Below are 23,196 nucleotides of genomic sequence, written 5' to 3'. Positions count from 1 at the left end.
TTTACTTGATGTTGTCTCTCGCTGTGAAACTATATTGAATATAAAACACTGGCCGTAAATAGTCTTTTGAGATTTTCTTTGAATATGTGAGTTATTGATGTGTGTTTATGTAAAGGGAGGGGTTTTCTCTTTTTACGCTGAGTAATTGATCAGTTGTCCACGCTGCCTGTCTGGACAGGCACGCTAACAGTGCCGAGCTTTTGTGCCAAAAACACTCCCACTACTTCATCACATTTGACAAGTATTGTACAGGCTTATGCTTAAGAGCTCACCCACACATCACTGCTGCAGTTGTTCAGACACCATCCCACCCTCTTAAATACATGATACATGGGGTTTAATAGTGGTTTCTGTTTTATTATCAAATGGGAAATAAGTTCTTCAACATTTCAGTGGCATATTATCTTACATCACTGTTTAACTTGACAGCAAAGTAACACGAGGTTTAAACTGATACAACAGCTCCGATCCAGCACGTTTGCATGGTTCTCCACCTAATGTAGATACAGGTAACAACATCCTTTAAATCTCCACTGGTGCTCTCTCTGTCTCATCCTTTATAAATATGACTTTTACAACATTAACATTACTCAAAGTGTTACTTTAGAGCAGCAGGGTCCCATCTCATTGTTGGATTAAACATTCACTATCAAAAACAGAGTTACCAAATTCAAGGTTTATATACCAGCATCAGACCATGAAGTTACAAGCTCCATAGCACCTCTAACCACGATAAATATATTCCACTTATAATTGGGGTTGGCTTGGTTAATACATTTGAGAGGCTTTTACTGTAAGATGGCTGATTTCTGTTGTTCCAAGGATATGGCTTCTTTTCATTTTTGCACAGACTTTCTGCGAGACCTCAGCTTTTAAGACAATTTGGTTAAAAGTGCACTTTGCTAAGATTTGGTCACCTAAGGGATCATAATTAACATTCCTTCACTGTTTAAGGTTCATTTTCTCATCTGTTCCAAAGCACTTCATGTCCTCACTCAGTCTCCATGTTTCTTTATAACCTGAGGTTGTCTACTATACCATGGATGACCTCATGCCACCTTGATCCACATTACCTCAGCTGTCCCCTAGAGGGCAGTGTGACCATTTCTACCACATTAAAGTGCTGTGCGTATGTAAAGGAGTCAGAGGTGCAGCGGTGCTATGAATTCATGGAGACAAAAAAAATAAAACTAAACCCTACCACCAGACTGAAGGTCTCCAGAACGATAAAGGGAATGTAGAAGAAAGCCGAAGTGACCCTGAAACCTACCATTTAAACAGATTCCCATTTTAACACTGAACTCTCAGTCACAAGGGGAAACTCATCAGGAGAGATGCTTCCAGGTAAAGGTGTTGCTCACATCCAAAGTGGTCTTCCTTTGGTGTTTGATTTACTTCTGTTCTCTTAGTGGAGGAGTGGGAGTGAGTGACAGGACTGGAGCTTTCCATCAGTAGGTGTACCTGGAAAGGGGCGTGTCCTCCATCAGGTCATCCTGAAGGAAATCATTAAAATAGGATAATCTCTACTGTGGCATCAAATAAATCATCAGAGTTACAAAGTATACAGATTAGAAGTTATGTAATAAGTCCAAAACATATTTTACCAAGATATATCACAAACTGGTAGAGTTGAGTTTTTTATATCTGTGCCTGTTCCACCCCTGACAATCTTTCCTTGTATGTAGTACGTTTGTCTCCCCCATCTGGCGATGGGAGTAATTACATTTGTATTATGGAAAAGAATGTGTGTCCAAATATTTGACTGGTAGTGTATATCTACAGACCCTCAGCTCCCTCTCTGTTTCCAGCACTCCGTGAACAAGAAAGCCTGCACCAAGAGTAATCAAATTTGCGCTGTTGAACAATTTCTTCCTCTGAATGCAGAATTCCTTTTTTTTTTTCCTGGAACATCAGAAACTTCATAGATTCAATTTAATTCTTGATTACACAACAACAAGGTGAATGAAACATTAGTTACTTGCATAAGTCTGTCCTTCTGTGCCACAACTTCCAACAGAGTCCCCGTTGCTCTTGCAGACAGTCATTGCTGGCTGACATAAAACTCATTCTAACTGGAAACTGGAAGGTTCTCTTTGTTCACTGTTGATATTTTAGTACTCAACAGCTGATTTTTAAAATGAGCCGGGGCAAAAGTCTTGTGGACTTGGGCATGCACCAATAAATATGAAGCTCACTATTTTAAAATTCTGAGGGTTTCCAAGAGACATTTGTTTGTAGAGTGTTTGAAATATTGCTGCAGTTGAAGCCCTGTTAACTTCACATTTAGTATGGGTAAAGCTCTAGAAATGATAAAATCCTACATTTCTCACAATGCATCAGTTTTTTTTTTTTTTTTTTTTTTTTATTGGACCATCCATGCCTTGTTGGTTTCAAACAGAAGAAGAAAATATTCAGCTTCACATGACTGAGAATGATGCTGATGACAAGTAAACTGAGCTTTATACACATCAGGCATAACATTAAAACCACTGAGAAATAACATTGACTATTTTGTGACAATCCAATGTTGTCATAACATGTAAATGTAAATAAAAACAGAAGAGGACCCAGCATGGACCCCTGAGGTACCCCACAAATATGCCAAGTTCACATCTGACCAAACATTGGCCACCTTGTGACAATACAATCTTCTGCTAGTCAACTTTAGGACCTGGCATTCATGTGGATGTTACTTAGACATGTACCACCCAACTAGACCAGACCAGCCACAACCCAACCCATAACAATGACACACACAGCAGTCATCCCCAGCAGGATTACATGCTAAAGCAGTTTAGGAACAACTAAGAAAACATGAAGAACACTGCAGAGTGTTGACCTGTCTTCCAAATTCACTAAGTTCCAAACTGATCAAGTATCTGTGGGATGATCCACAAAGGCCCCTCCCCTCAACCCGTAGGACCCCAAGGCTCCCACTAACAACATTATATTACCAGACACCACAGGACACCCTCAGAAGGCCCATGTCCATTCTCTGATGAGTCACAACTGTTCTGGAGTCACAAGGGAGACCTACACAATATCAGGAAGGTGGTCATAATGTTATGCCTGACCTGTGTATATTATTGACATCCTTTTTCTGTGAAACTGTTTCACTTTATCTTACCATGGGTAAGTCCTGCAGCCGATGGAACTCTGGGTGGTTTGTCCTCTGGCGAAACTTGAGAAAGAGAACGACAAATACGATGGCAGTGGTGACAATGAACACTGACAGCAGACCAGCCAGCAGGGGGTCCAGAGGGGAGTTTGAGCGGAGGTGGGACCTCTTGAGCTCTGCGTGACACACAAATTGATATGAATCCATTTTAACTCAATACAAGAGGCTTAAACACAATGTCACTCATCTGCCACCTTACCTTCATCCCCGACATTGAGTTCAGATGGAACGTCCTGGTGTGTTGGCCCTGTGAGGCCCTGGCCTGGACCTGTGGTCTGGCGGCGCCCTGCAGCATGCGTGGCGGTGGTTGTCAAAAATTCAGCCGCTAGCTGTGTGGTTGAGGCGGGGGCTGTGGAGCTGGCATCCTGCTCTGTGTGGGTTGACGGAGATGAAAAGGTGGCCAGGCTGGTCAGGAGGGTGCTGTCCTCAGTAGTTGGGATGCTCTGCAGAGGGGTCGTGCTCAGAAGAGTCGGTGCTGATGAAAGGCTGTCTGCGGCAGCTGAAAGTGGGGATGTGAGTGGAGTGCTGTGTCAATTCAAAACAGTACACAAAATGCTTCAAAGGAAGTGAACCTTATCCAGAGCACTCAGGGTAACCCTACACCACTCTCCAGCTGACGTTAAGTCTGCTGTCTGTAATGTTTGCCTGGTCTGCAGGTCTTACTTATCTGGTCTGACAATGCCTAGAAAACCTGTTAAAAAGGACCTGCTTCACACGATGTTTGTGTTTTCATGCATCACATAAACAGTATAATAGGGGTGCTAGTGGTGGGTGTCGCCCTGTGCTCACTGCTGCAGTTCTGCTCTAGTTCTGCAGGGACTGATTCAGATCAAAAACAAATATCCACACACACCTTTTCCACCATCTGGAACTCAAGTCTCAGCTTAAAGTGTCAGGATTAAATCAGGTAAATATCTGGATTGGATGGAACACTTCAATACCTGATGCTACAGTCTTAACTAGCGAGCTTTGTAGATTTAAAGGGGCACTCCACATATTTATACAGGAGTTCCAATGCTGGAGGAGTTACGAGCAAGGGACTTAATTAATATAATGGACCCTACGTGTCCCATAATTCAACTGAACATTGTCTGTCAACTGGCCCTCCTTGCTTCCTAAAGGTAGCTCTTGAGAAGCCAAGAAGAATAATCATGGTGGCTACGTCATACTTGGCCCGTTTAATTCCTGCCTCCATTCTGAGTGCAGACTTTGATTTCAAATCTATAAGCAAAGCTGAAATAACCTTGATGACTTCAACTTCTACCCATAATGTACAGTTCTGCTCTCAGAGGCCGAGCAGTGCTTGCGTTTAGTGAGCTGATGAGTTTCGTGTGTAAAGACAGCACCTCTTTAAACTTAGTGACCAGTCTAGTCACAGTGGCTTTAGTGCATTGTGTTTTGATGGCCTGGCTATTTCAGGACACACAATCCATAAACTGATTTTGCGACGCCCCGCAAATAACCTGATCCTGAGCACTAAGAACATTAATGAGGTCTTTCTGGACTTCAGTAAGTGCATGGCCGACGGTCCTCCCATCCTCACTAATGGGGCCTGTATGGAAAGAGTTCACGGCTTCAAGTTTCTGGGAACCCACATCTCTGGAACCAACCTCTCCTGGTCAATTAACACGACAGCTGTTGTGAAGAAAGCACGGCAGCGCTTGAGCTTCCTGAGAGTCCCAAAGAAGAACAGCTTGCGTAATAAGCTGCTGGTGGCCTTGCAGCGCTCTGCTGCAGAGAGCATCCTCACATGCTGCCTCACAGTGTGGGGGCTGATCAGAAGGCAACAACAATGGGTCATCAACACAGCACAGATATGAGCATACAAAAAAACCTTGTGAAGAGCTGTTCCTGTTCCTGAAGCAACCTGTTAAAACCTGTAAAAAACTAAAACATACCCTAATGTTTACACTTCTGAGCAATATATTTAATATTTAACGTGTTTTTTTTTCTGTGTTGTGAATGGCTGACTGTTGCATTTTATTTATACCTTTTAAATTTGTTGCTCGCAGTATTGTCTTAACCTGTTTTCAGTGAAAATAAGGTCTTTTCATTTCATTCGATTTCATTTCAAAATAAAAGTAAAATGCTGGATTTGAAAATCATTTGGGATGCTGTTTCAGGATGTTATTCTGCCGGTTTGCAGAATCAATCTAAATAAAAGTGAAGTGAGAAAATAATCAAGGAGTTGTGAAAACCATTTCTAGTCATCCCTTAAATGTTTTCATGATGGTTTCCTGTCTCTGTCAATAATCATACATAAAGCTCATTGTCTTTTCCTGTGTTCGGTACATGTGGTTGCGTTAAGCAGCTCATCAGTACGGAATGAGAAAATAGAGAGCAGACCATGGACAAAAAGCTTAAAAGACAAAAATGTTTATGTTGATTGGATTTGAAGGAGAATAAACATAACCAGTGAAGATATTTTCAGCGTTGGAAGTGAGAAACTTTCTCTATAAGGGCAGAGAATTTACAACAGGGGGCACAGGGGAATAGGGGAGTGTGATCTGGATGACGTCATGCCACGCTGCTTGTTATTCCTGTGCTCCTCAATGAGGAAACATGGGATCAGCTGAGAGGGGGTTATATTTATCTGAGCTATAAAAGGGAATCTCTCTCTTAAATCAGGTTACGATACAAAGTCTTAAACCTGGTGCAGTCATGCAGGGGTCACAGAAGGACTGTGTTCTTGGAACGCCGCTGGCACTGGAAGCGAATGCGAAAAGAGAGTCTGTGTTTGCAAACAGGCAGCGTTTAGTGTGTGGGATGTTTTATTTTAAGGCTCCAGTCTGGACAGAGTCAACAGACTGGAGTGGAAAATTATAGATGCAAAATTATAGAACTATGCATGAAATGTAGTCACAGGTTCAGAGCTGATTATGATAAAAAGAGGCATCTAAAGTTGATTACCTGGGGTGCTGAGGTGGGCGGCCGTGACGACAGATGTGTTTGAGTGCTGGGGTGAAGGTGCTGCAGAGCCTGCGGGGAACACCTCGGTCACGGTCTCTAAATGACTAAAGGTTGTGGCCTGGCTCGACGTTCCGTTCATCCCTGGAGGATTACTGTGTGTCTGCTGGTGGCTTTCGTGTCCAGGATCCTCCGTCTTGAGGTCAGGAGATGCTCCATCGTGAATGGGCAGGAGGTCGGTCGAGGTGAAGACAGGAGGCACAGAACTGCTCTGGCCTGCAAAATAAAACATCAGTCTTGCTAAAGAGACGTTTGACTCATTGTAGGGCACGTTTCTTCATGATTTGTAGAGATGCAGGTGATGGATATTATTGACGTATGTGTCATAGATAGAATGGGGTTCCAGAGGTTTATTTCAGTTTGGGTTTAATAGTTTTGCATGGTCAAGAAGTACTCATATATGTATGGAAATATATATTTGTGTGTTCCAATCAGTCATAACATTATGACCACCGACCATAATTGCAGCTCCAATGTCCAAACATCTGACATAAAAAACCAGGAAAAGCAAAGCATCTTCAGCTGGAGACCCAGACACAGTTACTATTATCCATTTTTTTTATTTATTTATTTATGCATTTCTGCAAAATAAGACCGGTCACCATTGATCAACTATTCATTAATAAACTAGAACACCGCTGACTTCTGATGTTAGCCTGTATATTTGTATAAAACTGATTTGATCAGGTGTATGTCGTAAAAAAGTAACACAATAAAGAGGTACGCACATCAGAATAATAATCCAAATGATCACATCTAAGGCTTTGGGTGAAATATAAAAAGTTAATAAAGGAAATAAGCATGATTTAATGATAATAAATGAAAACCTGCAGCTCCGTGTGAACTTTCTCTCAGAAGAATAGGATGAGAGCATCATGTGCCAAACCAGAGAGGAGTCCAGCTCACGTCAGCAGGATGTCAAGTCTGCTAGCATCAAACACAAAGACACACGCCGACGATGAGACCCTACCTCTTGCCTGCGATGAGCCGGTAAGCACCGCCAGCACGCAAAACACCAAATTAATTTCAAACTCCATCTCATCCGGCGCCCTGCTGCAGATCACAATAAAAACGAGCCCTCCGCAGCAGCTCCGTTCTTCAGCTCTGAGGCTGTTTCCGTTACGTGATTTGACAGGGCACATCATCAGCGCTAAAAATATCCTGAGGGAGTCGGGCAGAAGAGAAGTAGGGGTGGGGCTGCATGGCGGGCTGCATGACATGCGGCGGCGGCGGTGGGATCAGCGCACGGACACTTGCGCCAAAGAGTCAGACATGTCACCGATGCCACCGCCGACTCACGCCTCGCCTCTAGCCTGCGTGCTTTTCGTTTTAGACTCACCCATCTCTCAACCTAATTCTCTGAAACGCACCAGTTCGCAGTCGCAGTTGCTCCTCTGCTCCAATCGGATGCCAGTGCGTCAAGGCGCAGCTGTCTGCGTCAGGAGCGCCTGTTGAGAGCTGTGTGAACGCGCACTGTGCCGATCCGTGCCGGGCAAGTTTTACCGCATCATCTGTTATCGCAGAGCCGCGCGTGAAAACTGATTTGCAGACATCAACAAGTGGCGGCGGAATGTGTGTCAGCGTTTGCTGCGAGCCCGCAACTTTTCAGACCCCACACAGAGGTCAGTGTGTCGTCACGGCCGAGCGCACTGCCCACATGTGTACTGTATGAACAGCTGATTGACCCGCTGCGTCCTTTGTCAACGCGATTTGACACACGCTGGAGGACGCTGAAACCACGTTATAATCATTACTTTTTTTTTTTTCTTTTTTACCGGCCAGGCTTTGATTCGTAAAGGATAGGCAGGGGCGACCGGAAGGAACCTTCACATTGCGCCAGATGGAGCCTCCAGCCGAACCGGCAGTCAGCCCGGTGGAGTTGGAGTTAACGGTGGAGAATGTGGAGTCGGTGAGTTACTGATCAATAATCAGCTGCTTTCATTGACGAATATTTCTTGAATTAGCCCTGCAGCCACCGCAACACCATAAAAACACACGTTTCTCAAAATTTAATAAAACATACAATTAAAACCTAAAAGCGTAATTATCGCATTAGTAGCTAATGTTGTGTTAATTTGAAATTATTTGATACAACAGTAAGACAACAGCAACTTTTATGCAGTGGAAAACTGGGGTTTGGTAATTGTAGTTTAACACAAGGAGATTATGCCAACTGGACCTTCTGTAACATGATACCAGCTATAAGCATATGCTGTCCTAATAATAACTAACACCATGTGCTTTGGATTAGTTGCCATGACAACGCATTTTTCAACTCTATTCAGATAACTGGTCATCCAGCATTGGTAATTATCAATGTTATTGTTAATGCAGCTCTGCCTATTTAAAGATCTCACCAAGAGCCTCTGGACCTTTGTGTGTGCAGCGGCAAACTGTTGCATAATGAAGAACAGTGTTTCCCTCAGGGGGAGACATACATGCAGTTTTTGATAGCTAATGCAAGTTCAATCAGTATTCACCAGTGTTCACTAACCGATTGCTTTGTTGAAGTGTTCCATATGCATTACTCTGTCGTCTTTCCTCCAGGCTCTCTACCAGCTCTACTTCGATCCAGACATGGACCATAAGAATGTGGCCCAGAAGTGGCTGACCCAGGCCCAGGCCTCTGCCCAGGCGTGGCAGTTTTGCTGGGCTCTGCTCAGCCCTGACAAGGTGTGTTGTTGTGTTTCTGCTCCATAATCTCCACCGCTGCTCATTTTTACTTAAAGAATGTCAGTCCAGAGCTACATTCAAATCAGCATTTTTCCATCCGCTGCAGTGTCTTCATGGTGTGAACGTGTCTCTTCGCAGATACCAGAGGTTCAGTTTTTTGGCGCCAGCACCCTGCACACCAAGATCTCCCGCCACTGGAGCGACCTCCCCTCAGACCAGCACGAGGGCCTCAGGGTGCAGCTTCTCTCCCACATCTTGCACTTCTCCTCTGGGCCTAAAATGGTGCTGACTCGTCTGTGTGTAGCTCTGGCCTCCATGGCTCTTAACTTAATTCCCCAGGCCTGGTCCCAGCCGGTGGCGGACATGGTTAGGGCCTTCCAGCCCCAGAAACCAGATTCTGGAGACGGCGACGGCGCAAAAGCCTCTCAGGACCCTCACGCACATTGCCTTGCTCTGTTGGAGCTTCTCACCGTCCTTCCAGAGGAGTTCCAGAGCAGCCGCCTGGCTCAAGCTCGCCGCGGCCAGCTGAGGGAGGCTCTGATCGGCGAGTGGGCCGTGGTGTGTCCAATGCTGCGTCAGCTCCTGCAAAGCCAGGACTCATCAAATCAGGTGAAGGAGAAGGTGCTCCGCTGTCTGTCTAGCTGGGTGGCGCTGGATGTGCCGTTTGGGGAAAGCCAGGAACTGGTCCAGGACTGTTTCACTGCACTATCCAACCCGGAGCTGTTTGACACAGCTGTGGAGACGATAGTTAACGCCATCTCACAGCCTGACTGCCAGAGGTGAGGAGCAGATCAGAAGGTGTTTGGGCGACACTCAGTTCATAGGTGTTTGACTCAGAACGTTTGTGTGCAGGTACATTAATGCTCTGCTGAGCCTGATGCCTCTGGTGCTGGGTCTCTACGATCAGCTGAAGAAGGCAGCTCAGGATGGGGACATGGAAACCACACATGGTGTCTGTCGCATTGCCGTTGCCATGGGGGAAACACACTCCAGGTACACACACACGCACAGGCACCATCTCATGACCAAGCTTCATTATTTGTCCGTTGTGTCTTAATGTGTTTGTGTACGGCAGGGTTTTGTTGGAACAGGTGGATCACTGGCAAGAATACTTGGCTTTGGTCAACATGATTCTGTTCTGTACGGGCATCCCCGGACACTACCCGGTCAGTGAGACCACGAGCTCCCTAACACTCACCTTCTGGTACACTCTGCAGGTATGGACACTGGTTTACTGTAGAGTTTCCTTTTATATCTCTTGTTTATCTTTTTCCAAGGACTAATAAACTGATCTTGATAAACTCACTCCCTTCTTTTTTCTTGACTTTCCAGGATGACATTTTGTCATTCGAGGAGGAGAAGCAGGCAGTTTACCTGCAGGTCTACAGGCCGGTTTACTTCCAGCTGGTGGACGTGCTGCTGCATAAATCCCACTATCCCTCCCAGGAGGAGTACGACTCTTGGTCGTCTGATGACAAAGAGCAGTTTAGGATTTACAGGTAAAACAGGAAACTGATGTAAGCTTTGCCGGAGCTCCAAAATGGGATTTAAGTTCAGGAAACTTTGTAGTTTTCTTTCCAAAAAAGGTCCTTAAAAGGATTAAAATTTAGGGGCAAACATGCCAGAGGAGTTACACTGTACTCTGACTATTCAAAAATATGATTTTAATTTAGTTTTAGCATGCCAAGATTTCACTTTTGGCTCTTAAGAGACTGTAGGTCAATGTAACTATGTAGCTTTGTTTGCTCTGCTTTCCAGGGTCGACATCTCCGACACTCTGATGTATGTGTATGAAATGCTGGGGGCAGAGCTGCTCAGTAACCTGTACGACAGGCTGGGCAGACAGCTGATGGACCCCCAGCAGTCTGCGGTGTGGCAGGTAAAGTAATTACCAGCTCCCACTGAGGCATCTGGTGTGAAAATTTGTCCTCACAGTTAGCATCTTCTGTTGCGGCATCATATTTTTCCTTAAAGCCACATCACAAACACATTCTCACCACGGCTAGAATAAACCAAGCTGACCTCGGTGCTGTGCAGGATAATTAGAGCGATTACAAGGCAGCTGATGTTCTCTGTCAATCCTTCACTCTGCACATCATAAATTTAACTGGTCAGAGATTTGCTAAAATGTAGAAACTGGCCAATCCCAGGCGGCAGAGGTCAGTCTGAACTGATCAGATTCCCTGTGTCAGTGCAGACAGGAAGTTAAAAGACAAAATTAGACCTTAGAGCTGTGAGGCTGGAGAGCTTCCCCGTTCCTGAAACTCATAAATCCTACATCTCAATTCCCTTTACTGTGTCAACCCTTCAATAAACTCTAATATGCTTCTTGGAAAATCCTAAAGATGAAGATGTGTGTGACAGAGGTCTTATTGTGACAAGAGCCGTTTCCTATGTTTGGGATTTCTACACAGAAAATGTGCTGTTGTGAGTCTTTGTATTTGTTTGGTGACTGGAGGCTGTGTGTCTCCTGCGCGGCGGTCCTGATCTAACGTTAGACATTGTTCTTTGTCTCCATGTCAAGGACACTGAGGCCTTGTTATTCGGCTTCCAGTCTATAGCAGAGACCATAGACGTGAACTACTCTGATGTTATTCCTGGTCTGATTGGTCTGATCCCCAGAATCAACATCAGCAATATTATGCTGGCGGACACTGTCATGTACACCATAGGTACACACTTGCACACCTGTTGACCAGTGTCTCCTTGTTTAAAATGGAAGAGAAATATGTTTCTTAAAATGATTCTATGACACGTATTACAAAATGTTTGTATAACACAACATGCATCTTCCATGCTGTCGGCCAGGTTCTCTGGCTGAGTGGCTGGCTGATCACCCGGTGATGCTGGGTGGCATTTTACCCATGGTGCTCCAGGGCCTTGTGAAGCCAGAGCTGTCCGTGTCCAGCGTCTCCACACTGAAGAGGATCTGCAGGGAGTGCCGACTCGACCTCGGCCCCTACGCTCAGGACATCCTGATCGTGTCACAGGTCAGACAACCTCAAAGCTTTTCCCAGCTCCATGTGCATTTTGTATCGCGATGTGATTTTTTTTTTTTTTCTTTGCGTATCTTTGCAGGATGTGCTGGTAAAAGAAATCCATAAGGTGAGTAATCAGGCCTCAGCTCCATTTAACACATCACTGCGTTAGTCTCATCTTTGGGGACAGCATTTATGAAGTGTATTATGTATCTTTGTGTATGCACGTGTATGTGTGCAGAGCAGCCAGTGCATGTGGCTGATGCAGGCCTTGGGTTTCCTGCTGTCCTCCCTGCCAGTGGAGGAGATTTTAGGCAGACTGCACTCGCTCATCACCCCTCACGTCCAGCAGCTGGATACACTGTCCCAGCAGGAGGTAAACAAAGGACACCACTGCACTTAAATTACGGGATTTAAGAGTGCAAAATATGTTGAAATATCTGTTATTCCTATAGTTGTACATCAACGTTATTAAGGCCCCCAAAAATATGGTATCTATAATATCTCTTCTAAATACCCAAATAAGCAATAATCACATATAAAATGGGATTTTTAAAAACATATACTCTATTACACTTTATTAGATACACCAGTTAAATTGCTTGGGTTGAGCAGAGGGGTTAGACGCACCTTATTGAGTGAGCATGGGAAACAGAATCACATGAGATGTGGTTATCTTCCTGAAGGACACAAACAACCCCACAAGTGGTGACACACGCTGAGTCAAGTGCTGTTGAATCCTGAAGGAAAGTACGAGTGATGTAAACTTTTCCAGTCGTGTCCCTCTCTGCTTCACTGACAAAAAAAAATCTCTCACATGAAATCAAACTGCCATAAAACAATGAAACATGTGCAGTAGAGTACATCCAATCGACACGGCCTGTATCTGAAGCCCTGTTGGCCTAGTCACTAGTTGCTTCCTTTCACAGCAGCAGATTTTTTAGTATTTTTGCAGCATTTGACGCAGTTTTCCTTGCGTTAATGGCTGTAAATTTGCTCCCACATTAGACACAAAGCTTTCACTGTGCAGCATGTCAGACTCATCTACCTTCTCCCTCTCCCTATAGCCCAGTCAGACCAACAAACAGAGCATTATCCACATCCTGGGGATGCTGTCCAGCCTCTTCACTACCCTGGACATCAACAGACCGGCAGAGGGCTCGGACAGCGAAGCCAGTCCCCGAGTCACACCGTCACAGAACCCAGTGAGAATAAACAACTCATCGTAGTAACTGCCATAAAAACATGTTGCTAAATGTCCCCCCCCCCCCCCGTTTTTCCTGCTTTTTGTTTAAAATGTAGGTTGTAGTCGTGCTGCAGCAAGTGTTCGCTCTGATCCAGACCATCCTCAGCAAATGGCTCCATGACTCAGAGGTGGTAGAGGTAATGTGGGAGGGTCTTTACTGCATGCATGGATGATCTACCTGTGCGTGGTTTCACTTTCACAGCGCTCTCTTTTGCCCCCCTCCAGGCAGTGTGTGGGGTTTTTGACAAATCGGTCCGGACCCTCCTACACGATTTCGGGCCCATGGTTGCTCAGCTGAGCGAGATGCTGGGGCAGATCTACAGCGCCTTCCCACAAGCCTCGGCGCTGGACCTGGCACGTCAGGTATATATATATATATATATATAAAAAAACACTATCCCTCTGAGTGTAATGAAGGCTCCTGGGGTCACACGTTAGTCTGACTGTTTTTTTTTTTTTTTTTAAGATGGTGCACATTTTTGCTGGAGAGGAGCACCACACATCTAACATCAGGGGCCTCATTGAAGTGCTGACATCCACCACTCTCAACATATTTCACCAAGGTAACGTAAGGCTGCGGATAAAAGCCGTCTTTTTTTCAACACATAAGTTCCCGTCTCACCCTGTGTTTACCGGGCAGGTCCGCGGGATCATCCTGACATCGCAGAATCATTCATGCACCTTCATGCTCAGGTTGGTTCAGTGCATCTGCACATTTTCACGCACATCAGATCTCATCGGTGCCTGACTACAGTAACTTTCTTCTGGACTGTCAGATTCTCAAAAGGAAGCCTGACATGTACCTGTCTGAGCAGCTGGATGTCAACGCCCTGTTTTACTGCGGTGAGAATCAGTGCATGCTCACACTCCATGTAGATACGGAACAATGATATGAGATCTTTTTTTTTCTCCAGATATTTGCCAATTTTCATTAAAAAAAAACTTTCTTTTCACCAACATTTGCTCTCCAGGGATTCTGTCCATGAAGTTTCCAGAAACACCCACAGTAAAAGCTGCCAGCATGTTCTTTGTAAGTAGAGACAGAAAAAAGGTTTCATTTCACACTGCGATTCTTGTCCTCAGCCCCTCTGCAACGGCTCCTTGAAGCTTTGATACAGTGGATAAAGAGGGAACACCTCTTATCTCTCTTTTTTTATGATAAATCCAAAAAAAAAGAAAGTTTAATTTTTCATCCATAGACCTGCTTGTGTACCTGGTGTGTAATGTGATATTAGCAAAGAGCAAAGTACACAGAGGATACGAGCTTGTGCAAAAACAAAGAGTGTACAGTACTTTTGTGAAGTATAGGTTGCAGTGCGTCGTTGTAGATCCCGTTTGTTTCTGCAGACAGAGTTCTTGGGTCGCTGTAAAGACATGCCTTCGCTTGGGGAGGTGCTGCACAGGGATGGAAAGCTCCTGACAGAGACCATACTGCAGGTGAACAATAATCTGAATAATAATGTGATTAGATGCAATTGTATGGCTTATGGAGAGCAACCGTCTGAATGAAAGAAGCCCAGTGGATGGTTTGTTTGTCTGATTCACGTGTTGCATATTTACGTTCTTGCCTCAGGGGGTCGGGGGCAGCTCTCCTCGCAGCCTGAGTCTGGCGGAGCACTTCTCAGAGGTACTGCTCAATTTAAACAGACACTGTCCAACACTGATGTCCCAGTGGCTGGAGGAAACGCTACAGACGCCAGGGTTCCCCTCAGCCCAGGTCTCCACAGAGCAGAAGCACACGTTCAGTCAGCAGCTCCTACGGTAAATCACAGCGTGGATAGTTCAACATGTGTTTGGACATCTCAAAACTGATTTTAGCTGCTTGTCAAAACATATCCATGGTATAATTATATAGTGAATATGTACTCAAAGTGCACACTTTAATTTAAGTGTTCCTTCATTACGCCTTCTTCAGTTAAGCAGGTAAAAGGTCTGGAATCAATGAGGGTGACTCAGGTCCATCCATAAGGTGCAAATGAATCCACCAATGGAGAAACGACAGGAACATTATAGTAGTAGATCAACCGTTGGTACATTTTCAGAAAAACAAAATTATCGTACTGATGAGCTTGGCAACTTTAAAAGACGGTGGATAACTGCAACAGCTGAGTCAGTCACTTGATCTTAACCCGACCGAGCTGTATTTCACTTACTTAAGACAAACAAGTATTAAAACAGGCATGTTATTTAAAAAGGTTTTATATGTCTTCAGCCTTTTTTTAACTCTTCAAAAGCCAAGTGGATATCTGTTGTTACCATAGTCTACTATAGTCTAAACAGCCAAAATAAGAAATAATTGTGTCTGAAAACATGCAGCCCCAAGTGTATGTGCATGATCCAGAGGAGCCAATGGAGAGAAAAGCAGAACTACAAACCACTTACACGCTTGCTCCGTGACATTTCATCAGCTGGTTTGTGCTGCTGCTGCAGCAGTATTCTGATTTACAATCAATAAAAAAAAACTGCTTGTAATAACTGGTGGCAGTAACAGAGGCCAGACGGCCCCAGGCGGACACACGTACCATGGGAAATACAAATACAGCTTGATCTTGATTAGCTGTCTTATGTAGACACACACCACCGTAGCTAAACAACTACAATCTTTCTGATATCAGCCAATCGTTTCTGCCCTCCAGGGAACAGACCAACAAGCGTCGCGTTAAGGAGATCGTGAAGGAGTTCTCTCTGCTCTGCCGAGGCCTGCAGGGGTCCGGATACTCGGATTACTAGTCAGAGCTGCCGCGGGCGCCAGACAGGACTGTTCACTGAGGAAGTGACACCGGAATACTTGGATTGAACCATGTTTTTAATAAAATAGCTTTGTCAAGTTTATAGGAGGATAAAGTGAAGCCTCGTCAGTTCTCATGAGCTGCTCCGTCTTTCTAACGACACATCAATAAACACGTCCTTTGTCGCAGCTGCTTGAGCAACTGTGTGTTTGTTCACTTATTTATTGTTGTTGTTCTGTTGCATACTTCTGTAGATCATTATTCACACAATATCAAAATATAGAAACCCCCCGTCGCCTTACCCCAGCCAGGCCTCGTCTTCTCGGCTTCAAAGGAGAACCTTTTAAAAATGTCATACCATGATATAGCTTATAACTCTTGTACGTGTATACTTCTGCTAATATATAATAAAACAGCTTAATCACTTCCACAACAGAAAAGAGAACAAGACCAATGTTATAACCAGACAACTTGTGGTGACCATAGACTGGTAGTGTATTTCCTTTTTTTTTTTTCTTTTAAATTAGTGACGTCACTGTGAGCGATGGCAGTCGTTGTTGGAAGTTTGGGCTGCATCCTTTGTAGAAAAAGAGCGGGATTTTAGGAGAGCTGTTGCAGTGGCGGTGAGAGGAGAGGGGTCTACAGTCGGGTCCGTGAGTGCTGTTTGGTTGATTGTGTGCATGTCATGTTCGGCCCAGCCTGACACAGTCCCAGACCCGGGCCGTTCCCTATCGTATTCTTGTGAAGAGGTTCAACACTGACTTTGATTCCTGGGGAAGAGAAAGAAATGAAACGGAGTCAAAAAAATATTGAACGCACAATTTTAGCGATACACATATAAAGTGGTCATCGAGTAATGTCAAAAAAGCGAAGTATCAGATGTATATAATGGATATGTGGCACTGCACCGGACTAATTCGACTGTACCTTGGTGCAGCGTGTCTTACTGAAGACGTTCCAGAAACGTAGCGTCTCATCTCCAGCTCCTGTGACGATGGCCTCTCCATCTGGTGACACAGCCTGAGACGGGAAGGAGGAAAAAGAGATTGACAACATGAAGCGGGCGTACTGGGAACAGTGATTAATCTAGTGGTGAGATGTGAGGAAGTCCTGCACGGTGTTGGCATAATACAGCATTTCCACAATATGCTACATGGAAATAAGTGGTAGCTCTGCAAACTGAAGGCTCCGCAAAAACACTCTCTAGGATCATGATGCTTTCAATGGATCTCATTGGTGGGGAGATGAACCTCTAAATCATCTAATTAACCTCCATCCTGAGTGATCCGAATGCAACTGTCCGTATTAAATTGGTTCATTACTATAGTGGTGACAACGTGCATAAGGTCAAAACAAGGGTTCCAGTTATAATCTCAGCTTTGTGTGTCTCTATAAATACTAGCATCAGGACTCAGATAAACAGATATGTATTAACATTATAACTCATTATGTTCCATCACTTCTATCATATTCTCGTGTCAGAGAGCGCCCACAACAAACAGCACTGTCCAATGCTGTGGAGGCTTTAGAAACAAACCAATCAACATTTTAATACCAGGTGTGGACACATATAAGTAAAGCTGTGATCAGGTCACTCAGGATAGACCAGATCTGAATAGTGCCTTACATGAAGAATAATTAAAAAAATGTTCTGGATAGGGAATTCTTATTTCTGTACTCAGTAAAACACAAATTTGAATTTATTCCAAATCAAGAAGGCACACTGTAACATCCAAACGTTGGCCTTACTTCCCTAATAATAATTCTTGCATATTAAATGCAGGAGATTTACCATTTTATATTTTGATATTGCTATCTACTCGAGTTAAGTACTTGAACACTTGACTGGCATGACTGGAAAATGCACTTCTCCTGTAATTTGAGTGTGTTGTGTCTGTCACCTGGTTACACTGTATAGATTGAGGGTGGAGTCATACCAGATACAGGACTCTGTAGGAGTGTCCTGTGAGCTTGGCCACCTGTGTTAGTGACGGGTACTTCCACACCAGGATCTGGTTCTGAGAGTAGCCGTGGGTGCTCACCTGGAAACAAAAGAACACAAAACAGACAGACACTGACTTTAAGTCAGGATGCCCCTAAACTCTTGGAATGTTTAATGACTACAACTTGTGAGGGACAGTTTTTTTCAGTCAATTATTACTTTACAATAACATGACGCATCTTCAAATCACATATAAGAGGTATATTGCAACAATTTCTAGAGAATCTCCTTCATCATGGTGCAGAAAGATTCATATCATCTGCCCCACGGATCAAAGAGGAACTGATATCATTAAGGTGAAATACCGTCACGCACACCGTGTACCACACTGATGAGGCACAAACGCTCCACCACACGTAGGACCATTAGGTAAGTACAGACTGGATTAGGGTAGCACGTAGTGTAAATCCAGTGTACGTGCGCGTCTCCTCACCAGTTCGTTGGCATGTTTGGACCAGGCCAGGTTGCAAACCTGGGAGCCCGTGTCTGTGCTCTGCAGGGCCTGACCCGTCAGCGTGTTCCAGAAACGAAGGCACCGGTCAGCGGTGCCGCCGCCTGACGCCAGCAGCCCGTGTTGGTGGGGAGACCAGGCGATGGCCTTCACTGCTGCCAGGTGGTCGCTGTACTGCTGCACCGGGAGGAGGCTGGAGCTGTTCCATACCAGCAACTGAGCGAAGAGCAAAAGGACGTAAGGAAACGTTAAGTGTATGAAATTTCATTTAGCCTTTACTCTTATTGTCACTGTCCCCTTTCAGTGATGAAAGGGGACATATTGTGGAAAATCCACCTTTTCATTTCTGAAGATGTCTCCAGTGTGTCCTCAAACATGTACGGGAAAAGACAATCCCTTTGTTTGTTTGTTAAATTTCTCCATCAACCTAAAAGAGCTCTTCTCAATGAGCCATTCAGCTTCGTGTACACTGTGCAGCTCATCACCATATAAAAGTACAGACACACCATTTGGAACATGGCTGAAACTAGGGGCACCAGGTAGAATGAACGCAAAGACACGATCTGGGCACATGTGAGTCTGATCAGACTTTAATTAAACTAGTCACCAGGTGCTGCCTTAAAGTATCAGATATTTCAGTTAAAGGCTACCTCACCTTGTTGTCGTTGCCTCCAGAAGCGAGGTGCTGGTGGTCAGGAGACCATTTGAGACCGCACACTTCTTGCCTGTGACCTTGCAGCCTTCGCTCAGCTGAGGGAGGCGTTCTGACGTCCCGCTGGAGGATCACTCTGTCTCGACTTCCAGACGACAGCTGCTCCCCATTCCACGCCAGGGCACCTTGGGCACAAAGGGTAGGAAGGGAGGCTCTCATGTTTCACTATGGCAAAAAAACCACCCTGTGCTCCTGATATGATAGACCCCACTGTCACTGAAAACTCTGGATTGTGATTGGTTGGAAGTTGTCGATTAACGCTCCGCTGTCGACTAACCGTTTGACCCAACACTCACATTGTGTTGTTCAAAATGAATGCATCAGTGTTAAACCGCAGATAAAGATAGCAACAGCTAAAGGTTAGAAGCTAGGGTTGCTTGTATAACCACCAGCTAGGGCAACGACAAAAAAAGAATAAATGTTTTCTCAGTGGGAAAGAAACAAAATGTATTTTTAAATGTTTATCATGTCTGGGTGAAATAATCCCTGTTTGCTCCAGGTATGACTGACCTACTCTGGCGGAGTGTCCCTCCAGACTAGTCAGCTTCCTCCCTCCTGCTGCGTCCCAGATCTGAACGTAACCCCTGTGGGTTCCCACGGCAACCAGACTTCCCTGACAGAACCAGAAGCAATCCAACGGTTATTTCGTTCTGTGCCATCTTTTCCACGAACGCGCATTCTCCGTGCTGTTGCATCGTCATAAATAAGCACGGCATCAACTCTTGGCACTCTCACCCTCTCATTCCAACAGACTGACGTAACAGAGTCTCCGTCCACTGACAGGTCACATAACCGGGTCACCTGTTACGAAAAAGACGGACATTAAATAAATGGTGACGTAGAATGACGCATCAGACTCATTCCTGGTTCCTGGGGGCTATCGCTGGTAAATTACACAACAAAACTCAACCCATCCTTTAATCTCTTTACATCCTTCCTCTGACCTGGCTGGTGCAGGCACTCCACAGGTAGACGCAGGCTCCGAGGCCGACGCTGAGCAGGTTGCCCGCTGACCAGTCTACCAGGTTGAGGTAGAAGTCGTCCTGCAGCTCCGGAGCGTCCAGCACTTTGAAGGGGATCTTGGAGATTTTTCGGGCTGGTTTGCGAGGAGAGCGAAGCAGCTTGTGGCTACAGAAACGGCCCCCACCCAAAACAAAAAGAACCGCGATTTAAGCCTGGCAAAGACCCGAGCAAATATGTACGGCTTGCAAGCACGTCAGATATTTCATACCTTTTGTTACTAAGAGGAGAAAGGGAGTAGGGCGAGACTTCATTATCGCTATCGAAAGGCACTCTCTTCGTGTGGACAGTGTACTGCAGAAGATGAACACATGGAGCAGGACAGTAATTAGAATAAGGAACAAAAAAAAAATAACGCAAAAGCTGCTTCTTTTATTTCTAAGAGTTGGAATTTTTAAGTATTGATTTGGTCATTGTGACCGATCAACAACTTAAAGACGACTGAAGCCGATTATTTATTCATGCCAGAAAAGCTTCTGTATCCTAGTTTTACTAATCTACAAAATAAAAGCACAATACATCAGATGAGGGTGAGGAATAGAAATCTCTTAGTAACAGAAAACCACTATCTGATGTCTGGATTCGGATACTTTTAGATAACTTACTAACTGTGAGTTTTGGGTTTTATAATGGTCATTGGTTAACGCATTTACCCTAAACAGGCTGTGAGAGTCTTGAGAGAGGACCGCGTGCCGCCGGTCGTCTGTGTGGGGGTCCGGCACGGTCTCGATCCCTGCCCCCAGCAGCTCATTCCTCAACAGGGCAGCATACGCCACTGAATCTGGAGGGGCGACAGCGACGGTAGGGACATGAATCAGGGTGGAAAATATGATAACACACACGAAGAAAATAGTCCGAAGCATTTCCAACCTTTGCTCGAGTCAGAGCTGGCGTCCTTTGCCTTGTGGTTCTGACTGGGAGAGCGACAGTTCTCCTGGAACAGAAAGGGAGGGCACGTCAGCGGTGGCCTTAGCCTTGGATGCCGAGCTCGGACGGTGCTTGAGGGACAGCACGTCCAGAAAAGTGAACACCGTGCCGAGCGGACAGATGATAAATAAATGAACCGCTTACGTTGGCATAGTGGAAGTTGATGCTCCAGTTGCTTCCAGCTCGGGTGGGAATGAAGCGGTCGCCTGACTTAACGCTGACAGAACTGCAGGTAGCGCTCAGACACTGAGACAGAGCACAACGGTGACCCAGTAAGGTTACTGCTGCTTTCAAAAAATAAGTACAGCTGTATTTTTTTTCCTCTTTTTTGGAAATCAAACCCGTAAAACCCAAATACAGCAGAACAAAAGAGTTAGAGGGGGGGAAGAAAGAAGGAAGGAACACTTCACATTTTACATGGTGCAAAGCCCTGTGTTATGCAGGTTTGATCAGAGCCCTGTGGTCCTATGGGAGAGAGAGATGAGCCAGGAAAAATAAGAAATCAGCAGGTCCCAGATTTTGTGAAACCGATCCTCTGCTGAAATCCTTCACTCTCAAGAATATCATCAAGTCACTGAGCCAAACTGTAACTTCTGACGAGTCAGGAGATTTTCACTTTAAACCTATAAATATTCTAAGGGCTAAAAGGGAAGAGAAAGCAAAAGCATTGTGATCTCATTAACCAACGTCCCAAAGATGACCACTACTTTTGCAGATTACCAAAAGTCCCTTAACTTGCCTCGCCTTTTGGATTAACATGACCTGGATGACTAAGAACCATCACAGACAAGTAGTATCAGATGTCAGACCCGTCATCACTGTCACAGTAAATGTATGATAGTTTGTGCAGTGGTAGATTCTGAATTGTAACAGACTGAATCTTTCTCTGAATTAAGTCTAGTCTGAGGAGGTGTGTGTATCACCTTGGACAGGCGGGCCTCGGGGGGCAGGTTCTGGTGGTTGATTTGTCTCAGCAGCCGTCTCTCGTAGTCTTGGTCCATCTCTTCTGGGCTGACCGGCAGCAAGGCCCCTCTGCTGCCCTCCCCGCCCCCTTTAAACCTCCGCTCCCTCCCGGCGAGGAAATCCGCAGAGGACCCCCATCTCTGTGCAGAAAGGGGGTTCGTTTGACTCTTTAACGGAAAACCAACCAAACAAGCAGCTCCTCCGGGCTAGGTTAACACAAACCACACGGCCTGGCTAGCCTGGCGTCTCCGTGTGACCACATTTAGGCAGCGCTGCCTTAAACTCCGCTGTTTGAAAGCCGCGGCTGCACTTGTCGGCGAGTTACTCGCACATAAACAGACTGAAATCAAGGTGAAATGGCCTCGAGGCTTCACGGTGCGCTAATGACAGCCGCACCGTTGTCATGGTATCGTGCCCGCGCCCCCCCAGCAGCCCCATTTCCAGTGGGAGCAGAGCAACAAACATCAGCTGACGACCCAGCCAGGCTCTTACCGTCTCACACGGTGGCTCGGCTCACCGAACCGGCCGTCATCTTCGGTGGAAAGGATCGGCGCCGCGGCGGGGACACTTGTTGTCGCTCTCTCCCAAATAACAGCGGCGCGTCCGAATGCCAGCGCGTCTCGCTTGTGTTGTTTATGTTCGTGACAAAGATGGCGACCGAATCAGCTGGAGCAGAAATTCCTTGCTTGACTTCTGCTCTGCCCGTGCAGCCGACGCCGTGCGCGACTCAACAGCGAAGCCCGCTGGCGGCTCAAGCTCACTGCACTTGACGAGCGGACCGAGACTGTTCCCAGGTTGACCACGGGGTGTCGCTGGTGTACAGAATAAGAATTTACCAGGCGAGCACAAGCGCCAGCGTCTTTTACATTAATACATTTAGTATTGTACTCCATTGACTGTATGTATTATGTACGCGTAAAGCCGAATTAGTATTGGACAAAATACACATTCTTCATTTAAATTAAATTCGGTTTTTGATGTGTTTTGATGTTAGACAGCTTCTTAAAAGTGTAGTCATTTTGACCTGATGATACATATATTCTATTAGATTTTATAATAATAAAATATAAAATGAAATAAAATCTTCATAAATATAGTCGTCTACCTGTTCTAATAAAAAAGCGAAACTAAAAGGCTTGTCACGTCCTCATGTCTGTGCATGGGACACCAAAAGTACCGGCTCCTCCTTCAAATACGTTTTAAATTGAGCCTCAAAACCCACATTTATCTTGCATCTGCACCGTCATCACATGTTTGTGGGTCAGGCATATAGTGGGAACGCTGATATCACAGGCTCTCCTAAGGGCTCCCGAGTAACGTGACTTCAAAGCAAACAAAGCTCTCAACATT

The 23,196-nt window shown here is 45.2% G+C and overlaps 3 protein-coding genes across 5 annotated transcripts; 1 reads left to right on the top strand and 2 right to left on the bottom strand.

The window, feature by feature from the left end:
* Nucleotides 1-336: 336 nt before the first annotated feature.
* Nucleotides 337-7,655, bottom strand: si:ch73-344o19.1 (endochitinase A). 2 transcript variants are annotated; one of them, XM_047590170.1, is made up of 5 exons: nt 7,516-7,655; nt 6,089-6,361; nt 3,378-3,677; nt 3,128-3,294; nt 337-1,493 (listed from the first exon to the last, which is right to left on the bottom strand). In XM_047590170.1, the coding sequence occupies exons 2-5, from the start codon at nt 6,225-6,227 to the stop codon at nt 1,449-1,451; spliced, it is 651 nt and encodes a 216-aa protein (XP_047446126.1). In that variant the 5' UTR covers nt 6,228-6,361; nt 7,516-7,655; the 3' UTR covers nt 337-1,448. The 2 variants fall into 2 exon arrangements, with proteins under 2 accessions (XP_047446126.1, XP_047446124.1); XM_047590168.1 differs by lacking the exon at nt 7,516-7,655 and adding an exon at nt 7,116-7,509.
* LOC125011128 (importin-13-like) lies at nt 7,622-15,968 on the top strand. The gene is made up of 22 exons (XM_047590165.1): nt 7,622-7,767; nt 7,928-8,054; nt 8,693-8,818; nt 8,957-9,597; nt 9,671-9,811; nt 9,894-10,035; nt 10,151-10,317; nt 10,577-10,697; nt 11,343-11,490; nt 11,627-11,808; nt 11,897-11,923; nt 12,038-12,172; nt 12,864-13,001; nt 13,099-13,179; nt 13,268-13,405; nt 13,509-13,605; nt 13,683-13,735; nt 13,819-13,885; nt 14,014-14,072; nt 14,390-14,479; nt 14,616-14,803; nt 15,679-15,968. The coding sequence occupies exons 2-22, from the start codon at nt 7,986-7,988 to the stop codon at nt 15,770-15,772; spliced, it is 2,904 nt and encodes a 967-aa protein (XP_047446121.1). The 5' UTR covers nt 7,622-7,767; nt 7,928-7,985; the 3' UTR covers nt 15,773-15,968.
* fzr1b (fizzy/cell division cycle 20 related 1b) lies at nt 15,950-22,628 on the bottom strand. Of its 2 annotated transcripts, XM_047590166.1 has the most exons (14): nt 22,339-22,628; nt 21,807-21,986; nt 21,028-21,129; nt 20,827-20,890; nt 20,610-20,737; nt 20,168-20,250; nt 19,881-20,064; nt 19,672-19,737; nt 19,447-19,549; nt 18,880-19,061; nt 18,207-18,440; nt 17,709-17,813; nt 16,699-16,791; nt 15,950-16,541 (listed from the first exon to the last, which is right to left on the bottom strand). In XM_047590166.1, exons 2-14 carry the CDS (start codon nt 21,882-21,884, stop codon nt 16,500-16,502), a joined length of 1,464 nt encoding a protein of 487 aa, XP_047446122.1. In that variant the 5' UTR covers nt 21,885-21,986; nt 22,339-22,628; the 3' UTR covers nt 15,950-16,499. The 2 variants fall into 2 exon arrangements, with proteins under 2 accessions (XP_047446122.1, XP_047446123.1); XM_047590167.1 differs by lacking the exons at nt 21,807-21,986; nt 22,339-22,628 and having other exon boundaries at nt 19,881-20,083; nt 21,028-21,115.
* Nucleotides 22,629-23,196: the final 568 nt, after the last annotated feature.

This window comes from Mugil cephalus, chromosome 7 (genome assembly GCF_022458985.1).
Source record: "Mugil cephalus isolate CIBA_MC_2020 chromosome 7, CIBA_Mcephalus_1.1, whole genome shotgun sequence".
Taxonomy (NCBI): domain Eukaryota; kingdom Metazoa; phylum Chordata; class Actinopteri; order Mugiliformes; family Mugilidae; genus Mugil; species Mugil cephalus.
The sequence above is the reverse complement of the archived record's forward strand: the minus strand, read 5'-3'. Positions and strand labels throughout refer to the sequence as shown.